This window comes from Nematolebias whitei, chromosome 4 (assembly GCF_014905685.2).
Source record: "Nematolebias whitei isolate Nwh7 chromosome 4, NemWhi1, whole genome shotgun sequence".
Lineage (NCBI taxonomy): Eukaryota > Metazoa > Chordata > Actinopteri > Cyprinodontiformes > Rivulidae > Nematolebias > Nematolebias whitei.
In genome coordinates, this window is record NC_056501.1 from 7,918,406 (window position 1) to 7,929,977 (window position 11,572).

The window sequence follows — 11,572 nt, forward strand, 5'->3', positions numbered from 1 at the left end:
TCAGCTTAGTTGCTTTTAACGATCCAAAAACGTGATTTTGGATCGTTAAAACAGATTTTAAAGAGAAAGTGAGGGGTCAGTGTAGAGCACCGGAGTTGAATCTTTTGTCATCCAGTGTCTTCAGTAGAAAGAGAGAGACACGAAGAAATGATAAAGCCGATTAATGAAAATGTGGTTAATAATTTTCACTTATCATGCGATTAATTTATTAATTGAATAATTGTTTATTGCGACAGGCCTAATAATTCCGTTTAGGAATAAGAACGGTCTTAATTTACTTAGAAAAGTTCGTGCTCTATCTCCATCGATTTTCACGTAGCTAATTTACGCCCCTCGTATTTCCGTTAAAATCATTGACAAATTTACGTCATGGTTAAAATGATATGCAGCTTCACCAGTGAGTGGCGCTGTTTCACCATGGAAATAATTAATTCTGTATCTTGCAGGGGTTTTCACGTTCAGCTCAGGCTGGGGGGGGGGGGGGGGTCAGGTCTAATGCGTCGAATATCATCTTAACCAATGATTTGTCGTGGAAATATGAGCGGTGTAAATTAGCTACATGAAGATTGGTAGAGATAGAGCACGTACATTTCTAAGTAAATTAAGACAGTTTTTATTCATAAACAACGGCGATCTGTGCGACCCGGAAGCACACTACGGATCGTGCTTCTGTAACAGATCGGGGAATGACATGCGTCATCGCTGACAACCTGTAAATGTGGTTCGGTGTTGTTCCAAAAATTGATTGGCTGCCAAATGGCGGCCGTGGGAACGTGGACGGGAGGACTTTAACAAGAATTTAACAAGATTAACACTTAGAAACAATTATTTCTTTACTCATATTTATAGCAAAGGTGTGTCTCAGTTGAACTTTTCCTTAATGAATGCACTTTAATGGTCAATTCTGATTTGACGTTTGCTCAAGGAGTCCCGGAGTGAGACAAAGGTGACTTTGTATGGCAAGTAAAGTGTCTCATTAATAGCCACTTTCACCTATTAATGAGACACTTGGCTTGCCATACTAGTTGAGGGCCCTCTAGTGGCTGAAAATGGTAGTGGTCAATATTTTCTGTGTCAGAATGAATGAAATCGTCAGATCGCAGCCAAAAATTGGGTTATAAATATGGGAAAAAACAAATACATTGCTTTGCTGCATAAATCGCAGGCATGCTAATTTATGCAAAAAAAATTGTACAACTTATACGCCGGAAAATACAGTAAAACAAGCTACTAAGTATAAATAGTTCATGTTTATGTTTTTCTTCTGCATCAACAAGTTGCGTTTCTTGATTTTCGTAACAAAACCCTAAAAAGGTAAAAAGTGGGGATGTGAGGAAGTTAACGAAGAGTCAAATGTTTGAGATTCGTCCTGAAAAAACCTTCTCCACCTTAAGTTTTCTACTTTAGTTTGAAAATGAGAGAATGAAATGCACAATTCACTTCCAAGTCTTCCCAGGACTTCAGGGAGGAAACTGTGTATTTTTGTTGGTTCAGGGTCTCGGTCGTGTCATCTCACAGCTTTTGGTCACGCGTTCTGCAGTTTTGGTTTTATTTCTGTTTGTTTCTTCCTTTATGCTTTTATTTCTAAAGGATCCCACCTGTCAGTGACTTTATAAAGATTTTCACGTTTTCAGTTGCTTCCCGTCAGGTTTTTATTTCAGTTCAGTTTGACTAGAATCCTCAGTTTTTGGTGTTGCAGCGTGTTGCTTTTGTCTTAAAATAAAATGTTTTGCTCTTTCCTTCTTTAATTTCAGCCATGAAATACTTCCGTTTATAAACTCATTGATGAAATAGTGAGTCCACCACATATCTGAGTGTGATGTGGGATTTACAAGTTACAGCTCAGACTGAGAACACGAAGTGCGTTTTCAGATCAAAGCTTATTGGGATTGGATCTCGTGAATGGGAGCGACGAGTTTGTTTTGACGCTCAGCTCCTTCTCACACGAGTGAAACGTTAAAAAGCTGCAGCCGAGCTCGGCGTTCCGTCTGTTCTCTTGGCTTTCTGCTGATGAGTGGGTCGGACTGTGACGCCGGGCCCCGAGGGCCCCGAGGGCCCCGTTCAGGCACGCAGGCTGCGTTTCTTCTGCTGTGCAAATTGAAAAAGACGGGATTCAAACTGACAAAGTGGGATAAATAAACCATTTAAACTGCTCTTTGTTTAATATTTCCAGTTGAACATATTTCCCATGCATTAATAAAATGGTGATTAAGGAAGTGGCTGCAGCTGTGACACGTGTAGAAACACTGAGCGGATGTAACAACAAAAGAAAAAATAAAACCCATAATGAACACACGTTTGCTCCAGGAGTTCTGGAGCGAGACAAAGGTGACTGCTATGGCAAGCCAAGTGTCTCATTAATAGCCACTTTTACCTATTAATGAGATACTTGGCTTGCCAAATAGCTCGAGGGCCCTCTAGCAGCTGCAAATGGTAATGTTCAATATTTTTCACGTCATAATGAATGAAATCGTCAGATCTCAGCCAAAAATTGGGTTGTAAATATGAGAAAATAACGCATATAAGTCACTTCGGTGTATAAGTCGCAGGACTTGCAAATTTATGCAAAAAGGTGCGACTTATACGGCGAAAAATACGGTAAGCTAAAAATCACAGATCGTGCCAGTTTCTGAAGAAAATATTTAATTAAAAACAAGAAGAAAAAAACAACATTTGATGAAAGTCAAACAGCTGCTAACATTTCACCTTCAACTCACAGAAGAAAACAAAATATATGGATAAGCTCAATTCAAGTTGGCTCTGGCTGTGAAAACTTCAGAGTCGGAGTTGTGGAAACTCTCAGGACATTAGAGTGAAACTCCTCTGTGCGTTTCCTTTAATTATTTCATCTGCTAACTAAAAGTTGTTCACGCTGATGAACATACAGATGGTTTTACTGGTTGTGTGGAGAGCAGTGGGGGCGGGAACTCAGCCCAATTTATGTTCATCTCAAAGTTTGACCAACTTTGTTCAAAACAACCAATTTATTCTTTAGTAATATTATTATTATCCTTTATTCTAACCACCCAATGAGAGGTTCAAACGTTATGTGCTTAAATCTTTGTGTGAACGCAGCTCAAATCTGTTGTGTTTAAAACCTATGCACGACGGTAGCACTTCCTCTCAGCACGTAGCTGCAGAGGACGGAGACGACAGAGGGGAAGCTTCAGGACACGACTTGAGTGATTCTCAAGCGACTGTGTGGTTCTACTGCCGAGCCCTTTAAACACACAAATAACTGAAAATAATGAAGTTATTTTTACTGCTATTATCGCCAAGCAAAGTCATGAGACGAGGATGTTTTTGGTTTCAGAGGACTTTGTGCTTTTTTTTTTTTTTTGGCCCCAGTCCTCGTGAGCGTTTTAAAAACAGAGTTATGCATTTCCTATGAACGTTTCTACTTTCTGTGTAGTTTTCTGGAAAGCAGGAAGATGCAGTTCGTGTCCGCTCCTTCTATAAACCCAGTGGTTTTCTTTGCGCAGTCATCGAGCCCTGCATGGACAACGAGCTGAACGAGTTCCCCATGAGGATGAGGGACTGGCTGAAGAACGTTCTGGTGACTCTGTACGAGCGCGACGAGGACAACAACCTGCTGACCGAGAAGCAGAAGCTCAGGGTGAGAAAAGCTCTGGAAGTCAGATCTTTTTAATTATACTCTGGGATTTTAATTCAAAAGATGGAAAAACAAATTAGGATTTTGTAATTAACATCAAAAGTCTCATTTCCTTCTGTAGTTGCTTATTTTTTACTTCCAAATTGGTCTTCAACAGTTTTGACCTTTCTGAATTGGCTGCTTTTTCGCTCAGTTTGAGGCATTTGTACGTGAACATTTTTACACCTGTCAAACATTCAGGTGCACAAAGGCATTAAAGTACTAAAACAGATTTAAGTGGACCCATAAAAAAAGTCATAAACTAGGAAACAAAGTCTGCACCATTTATTTCTCGTGGTTAGTATTTCCATAAATTAAGAAGTTGCTGACAAAATATGTGATCCATCATATCAAATCAGGGATTAAGTCACATTTGGTCAAAGTCAACGGAGCAAATTTTCAGATTTCTGGCTTCAAATTTAAATTTTGATGCCCAGATCAGCCGGATATCGTGAGTGCTTCCAGACATATGGCTTGATTTGACTCGCTATTCTGGACATCTCTTAGAAGATCGTCCTGAATCCTATTTTTACCGTCTTCAAAATGTGGATTTCTTGACGTCATTCAAAGGAGAAAACCTCAATTCATATTTGTATATCAGAATTTCCTAGTTGGTGTTGAAAAGAGCTTATAGTGTGAAGGGAAAGTAGCAAAACTTTAGGGATACGGTTTGATGTGATGGGTCACACATGAACTGAAATTAACTACGACGTGTTAACCTACAAAAACCTCAGGAGACTGAAAATGGTGACGTCCACGACAGAGCTGCTTGAGAGGACGAAGTCCTACAATTATGATGCAGCACGCTCAGATATGAGGAGTAAAGTTTGCAGATGGGTGTGTCAAGTCCTGAAGACGGGCGTGCAGCACCACTATGGCACAAACTACAGGCGGTTTACACAGAAACTAAAACACAGAGGCTCTAGCTCTGAACCCACCCTCCTCTGACCTAATCTAATCCAGCAGGCAACCAATCAGCAGCTTATTGTCACAAACTGAAGATAAATCATAATTTAAGTTATAAACATTCAGAGAGTTGGGCTAAATTAAAAAAGAACAATGAAACTAGTAGAACTTTAGCAATATCTGTGTTGGTGCTGAGGATGGGAGATGAATCGGTATCAAGCAGTAAGTTCGCTCGGTGCTGCTCAGAGGTTTCTGGGAGATCTAAGACCTCCTTCACTTACCGACTGAATCCAGACAGCAAGTGTTAAGTTAACACGAAGACCAACAGGATTACAGGACGAGCTGGATTTTACCTTTTTAAACTGCCTGAAAATGAAGAGGCCGAAAAGCTGCAGTTCGCTGAGAACTTAGCCGAGGGGCGGCCCAGAGACCCAGCAGGGACTGTTCCTCAGGGCCACCAGTAGGCCTCCTAACACCCCCTCTGAGGCTTTAAGATAAAGGGGGGAACTCTGAAACACAAAGTTTAGCTCAGCCTGTGAGTTTTTAGGTTGTACAGGCAGATTCAAATACTCAAAAATACTGAATTGAATACTCAAAAAGTAAATTTGTTAAGTATCAAATGTGAATCTTCAGATGGGTGTTGGTTGCAATACAGAAGAGTTACCTTACAACGTAGCTGGTTTTTGGGTTTGTTTCATTTTTTGATGCAATTTTCTTCATTTGTTCTCTATTTGTTTTATTACGATTGTCCACTGTTGTCATCACTCTGTTAGAATCAGGTCTGTCTTGTAAATGAGTCCTCGAGGTTCAATGGGATTAACGCGTCTAAATAAAGGTTGAATGAAAAAAAAATAAGGACGACTTGCCGAGAATGAGGTAAAGGACCTGGTATGGTCCAGTACCGTGACCGGCTTCAGCAGGTGGTCCTGAACCTGGTTTCTGACGCTGCGTGCTCCCGTGCAGAGCCTCAGTGGGTCAGAGGTCATCGGTTGAAGCGTCAGTTCTGCTCATCTCTTTGTGCCACGTAGAACGTTAAAGCAGAAAAGCCGCCGACTCGGTTGGATTTGAAAGCACACCTGTCTCTTCCTTCAGGTGAAGAAGATCTACGAGAACGAGAAGAGGCTGGGCGCCGGCGATCACTCCCTGGACCTGCTGGCCCACGACTTCGAGAAGAACTACAACATGTACATCTTCCCCGTCCACTGGCAGTTCGGACAGCTCGACCAGCACCCCGTTGACGGGTACAAAACCGGCGCAGACGAGACAAACTTGTTTTTTTGTCTGTGATGGATAATCGTGTCAAAATGATGTGCTCAGTTTCTGATGTCCCGTTCCCGTTTCTCCTCAGATACCTGACCCACTCCGAGCTCGCCCCCCTGCGCGCTCCTCTCATTCCCATGGAGCATTGCACCACCCGCTTCTTCGAAACCTGCGACGCCGATGCCGACAAATACATCGCCCTGGATGAGTGGGCCGCCTGCTTCGGCGTCAAAGAGCGTGAGTGTTTCAGTCTGCACCCCGTAGAGCTCAACGTTTCCATTTCATCGGTTTAATTCTTGATCTCGTTCTCACTTATGAGACCAACCATCAGTTTTTCACATCAAACAGCCTTTTAGGACTCATGGCAAAAGCGAAAATTAGGTCTTACTTAAGTATCTTGGATAAAGGCTGAGTAGAAAGTAAGCCTCAGACAAGTAGAAAAACTGTCATTAAACTGTAACGCCAGGATATCATGATAGGCCATCAGATGTGTTGAACCCACGTGCAGGAGGAGAACAGGAGGCTCGAGGTAAAAAGTTAAACATTAATTTATTTACAAACAAAATCAAACAGGACAGCTAAACTTACTGTGACTGGAGGACAATCCAGAGACAATCACAAGACACAAGGGAGCTGGATATGTGCACAAGCTAATGAGGACAAATAGACACCTGCAGTGATTAACACTGAACACAAGGAGGAGGGAAAACACTGAGAGGTGAATGAAAACATGAGGACTCAGAGAAAGATAGGACAAAACCCAGAACCCCTACAGTACCCCCCACTCAAGGGATGGCCCATGACATCCCAAGGACGAGGCTACATCCAACTTGGGTGGGAGGTGGGACAAAAAGAGGATAGAACGGGAGAACGCAAGGACCAAAAAATAACAAAAACTGACAGGCAAAACCTGGATGATCTCTAAACACAAAACCAAGAACACAGAACCCCAAACCCAAGAGTCAAGGTGGGCAGTCAGGAGATCATCCAAAACAGGTCTGACGCTCAGGTGGGTGGCCCGGTGACCGTCTTCAATGAGGCAGGAGATTAGGGGGGCGGCCTGGAAACTGTCCATCTCCAAGCCAGAGTTCAGGAGGTCGGCCAGGAGACCGTCCATCTATGGGCAGCAAAGGCGTGCCTCTGTGCCCTCCTGGACTCGGGTAGATGAGGACCTCGACAGATGGACCATGAGTGAGGACCTCGGAAGGCCGACCATCGGTGAGGACCTCGGCAGGAGAACCAGGGATAAGGACTTCGGCAGGAGAACCAGGGAGGAGGACCTCGGCAGGCGGGCCCAGCAGCTCTGCTTCATGTGATGGAGTTTTGGGAACCTCCGAGGGCGTAGAAACCTCTGCAGCCTCGGGACCCTCAGGAGGACGGAGTGAGGGGAGTCCACCTGGACCCCCTCGCAGGACAGATGAGAGGCGTCTCTCATAGAAAAATCCTCAGACTGATGAAGTCTTTTGGATGAAGGCGAAACTTTTCAACAAAAAGAAAACGTCTAGAGGACCCGACTTAACTTTGTTGGATTATTGAGCATGAATCAGGATATTTTGAACCACTTTGGCCTCAAATGAGTCGGCCGGGGGGGGGGGGGGACTCCAGAAACCATCTGAGCACCATCGAACTGGTTGACCCGCTATGTGAAGGTGCTATTTATAAAACTGAGTTTGCTGTGGCTCCTCGGACTGATGAATCTTTTGGACGAAAGACGAAACGTTTCAAGAAAAAGAAACCGTCCAGAGGACCCGACTTAACGTGGTTGGATGTTAAAGATGTAAAAACAGCAGTTCGGTCTTTAAAAGTCCAACTTTCTGCGGCTCGGTTAAACTCTGAATGAAGTCTGAGCTGTAGAACCAAGCAAGACTGGGCTTTCTCGTGAGTTTTATTTAAATCCCACTGTTTGTAGGAAAAACGGATGCATCGCTTATGCTGCACAATGAAGCTGCACCAAAAGTCACCGTTTCTGATCAGGGTGCTCATTTTAATGTAGTTCATGCTCGTTTTTCCAAATCTATAAAAATGTGTAAATCAATTATTGGTACAGGAACAAAAGAGTAATGAATATTTGGCGTTGCATTAGCCCCTTTAGTTACCCTCTCTCCTTCAGTCTGTTATCAACGTGAATGTTTTGTGCTTCTTTGTGCTCGCAGAGGACGTGGACAAAGACCTCGTCATCTAAGCTCCTCTAACAAGATGCAGCCGTGCGGCAGAAAACTGCAGTCGCTACTAACCGGACAAGGTGCTGACCAACCAGAAGTTTAAATAAAATGAGAGTAAAAGGTGCTAATTGCTAATTCTTGTTTCCAGTTTATCTTTAAATATGGATCTTTCCTGCCTATACCACTAAAAAATATTCCAAAAGAGAAACGTGCACAGTTTGTACTAACCATGAAAACACGAGTTGTTTTAAATAAAACACCTTGCAAAGAAAAAAACTAAAGAACCTCTGATGTAAATTTACATTGTTGACAATATTATATGGTGTCTATGCTATGATGTGTTCAGGGCTGTTTTTTTTTATTGGATCAGTTTGAAACATTGTCCCTCCGGAGGATCAAACTGTAAAGTGGAAAATAAAGTTTCTAAATAAACGCTCCCTCTGCTTGCTTTCTACAAAACCAACTCTCAGTTTTTCCTCTCCTTTGGTTCGTTTTTATGTTTCGTTCTGTAGCTTTTCGATGAATCGTATAGTTTGGAGACGTGCGTGTGCTGATTTTTTAAAATATTTAAAAATATAGATTTGCTGGAACGAGGAGGGCTGATCTCAGACTGATCAAGTGTTTCTGCTAAAATGCCTTCTGAATAAAACTGTGAAAACATCCAGAAATCTCCTCATGGCTTCATATCTGTTTCCTCTGCAGAGGAATTCATGCTCAGATAATCTGACCTGAGGATCTGCGCAGCACCAGACCTCACTTTGTTCTTTGTGTGGAACATTTTTCAGACTTTTTCTTTGTAAGAAGCTTTTCTTCTTACCTTCTCTGGCTTTAAACCTTGTGAGTCTGCTGCAAGACCCAGAAATAGCCCACATGTGGTGTAAGTTAGCGAGAAAAATGCATTTTGAAAAGTTTAAAATTCATTAAAAGTCGCCGAATTCAAGCAGCTTAAATAAAATGTTAGCGTTTAGAAAATCTGAGTAAAAAAAACCCAAAAAGAGGACATTAAACTGAAGAACACTGTGTTCTCGTACGGCTGACTTTCTGCGTGCCAGGTCTGCGTGTTGAACTTTGTTGCACTTGAAGGTTTAATTTCCTCTGAAGGACTGCCTGCTCGTGGTCCCCTGGGAGACGGAGAGAACCGGAGCACCCTGTCACCATCCTCACCCGCTCATCCAGACTCCAGCGTCGAGAATGTGCAATGACCTCCGGGCCTCGTCCATAAAGCCTGCAGCCCCTCCTCCTTCAGCTGCTTCGGCTGAAAGAGCAAACGGAGAGGAGCTGCGATTTCACGCACTTCACTTCACCTGACCACAACAAACCTGCGCAGGATTACATCAGTTTAGGAGAATATTTAAAAAGACATTCTTTAACAAGTATCGTAAATTATAAATCCATATGGCTGCTTTTATGCTTGCTGTTTAAATAAGAACATAAATCTGTTGAATTAAAGAAAAGTTTATGAAAGCCGAAGTTAAACCTCATTGCACTGTCATAAAGTAAGCAGCAAAATCAACACCACTTTTCCCCTCAAATGGACGATTAATCAGAATCAGCTTTACTGTCATTGCACCGAAGCACAACGAAAATACATTCAAGTACAGCCCGTCCGAGTAAAATATTAACAAACAGACATGGGGAGACGGAGGTGTCCGAGGCTGCAGCCCCGTGGGAGGCGCAGCCTTTTTAGTTTAGATAGGAAAAGAGAAACTAGGGGGAAGGGGATGTATTAAAAAAATCATCTCTCACACTATGTCCTAGTATGAAAGTAAAAAAAAAAATCTCAGCGCAAACAGCAACACACTGATGACATCATGATACATATATGCATGAGGAAGGCCGACGAAGGCAGTGAGTTTGTCTGTGGACACTGCCAGATAGTTCTATAGTCCTGATAAGAGATGGTGCAGTGTCTATCAGCTGGCTCAGCTCTGATACAAGTCCTTTAATTTAAAACCCTTAAATTAAAAATCTACGAGCAAAATTTGTGACCAGTTGCCAGCTCCAACGTCTTTTATTTATGCAAACAGCCAAAATGACTGAACACAGCCAATTGAGGATGGAAAAGTCTGATTGTTTTGCAGTATCTGTACAAATTTATACTCAGGTTTGTTGCGTAAAGTTTGTAGGTGAAGATGATTTGTTTACATTGAGTGCAGACCCACATTGCAGAATTGAATTTCAACGTTTTTTAGCAAAATACCACAGGAAAATTCTTTCAAATTGCACCATTAACATTAGCTCAGGATAAATTTTTGTTGCAGGATTGGGAGGGAAATAAATAAATTGTAGCATCTCATTCAGAGTTTTTAGGTTCGATATTGCGGGTAAGAAAGGTCGAAGCAGATGACCGCTTGTCCTGAGCCTGGTTCTGCTGGAGGTTTCTTCTTTGTGAGGGAATTTTTTCCTTTCCACTGTCGCCTTCATGCTTGCTCAAGATGAGAGTCTGCGATGGAGTTAAACTCAAACAGTCTGCTCCTCAGATAAATAATGTTATTAACTTACTTTTAATGTATATGAATGTTTCTGTTCAGTGCCCTGAGATGACTTCTGAATTGAATTAAATTGAGTATTATTGAAATTCTTGCTTTGTTATAATTTATTTATATCAGGAAATAAATTTTGTTTTTTTCCTCTCTGTGTTCTCTGCTTCAGTTCTGGATAGTTTAATTTTTTAGGGGAAAAAACAAACAAACAACTGCTGCAGTGAAGAAAATGAGGAAACATTTTAAAGTCATAATTTTATAATTTGATTGTTTGTCTAAGTGTGTCAGCCTTGAGTCAGTCTCCCCACCATCACAGACATCTACACCTCCAGATGCAGGAAGAGGACCACCTGCATCATGAAGGACCCCACTCACCCAGCACACACACTTTTTGCCCCTCTCCCCTCAGGAAGGAGGTTGAGGAGCATTAAGTGTAGAACCACTAGACTGAGGAACAGCTTCTACCCTGACACTGTTAGACTCATGAATCTCTAACCAGAATAATCACTGTGAAAAACTACATTTTATTATTGGATGTAACTGGGACCATGTGTACAAAATTTCGTTCCACCACATGTGGTGCGAATGACAAATAAAGAAACTCTGACTCTCTTCTTTGGTTTAAAATTAAACTATGTTTTTTTAATTTAAATATTATTTACTTATGTGTTACCTTTTTAAATATAGAGAAAACAATAATTCAAATCTAAATATGATCTCATTGTCCATCCAGTTAAGGCCCAAAGTGTTTCATATTAATTGTAGTGTACTGGTTTAGTTCATTTTTACGAACTTGTTCAGTAATAAATAAACAATTATCGCAATATTGTACATTTGCTTTTCTGATAATGTTTCTTCAAACTGATCAGACAGGGCACAATGTAATAAATCATTCACGTTTGTCAATGCAACTCTTTTGTCGCCCCCGAGCGGGGAAAAGCCGCCGGTGTGCCGCCAAAAAACGGATACGGCGTACGCCGGTTAACTAAACAATCGTACCTCCCACCGTTGTTGCGGATTGGTCCTACAGACGTGCTTGTTGTGATAGTCTCATTCGATTGGTCCATGACTCCGCAAAACCTGAAATTTGATTGGTTGAAATCGAGGAA

General features: G+C 41.9%; 1 protein-coding gene across 1 annotated transcript in view; it reads left to right on the forward strand.

The window, feature by feature from the left end:
- The window catches only part of sparc (secreted protein, acidic, cysteine-rich (osteonectin)), a 25,501-nt gene extending 17,062 nt beyond the window's left edge, over positions 1-8,439 (forward strand). Inside the window, exons 7-10 of the mRNA XM_037675646.1 lie at positions 3,483-3,616; positions 5,651-5,799; positions 5,907-6,055; positions 7,972-8,439. Of these exons, the coding sequence (XP_037531574.1) occupies positions 3,483-3,616; positions 5,651-5,799; positions 5,907-6,055; positions 7,972-8,000 (461 nt within the window). The 3' untranslated portion in view covers positions 8,001-8,439. The remainder of the gene's footprint in view (positions 1-3,482; positions 3,617-5,650; positions 5,800-5,906; positions 6,056-7,971) is intronic.
- The last annotated feature ends 3,133 nt before the right edge of the window (positions 8,440-11,572 follow it).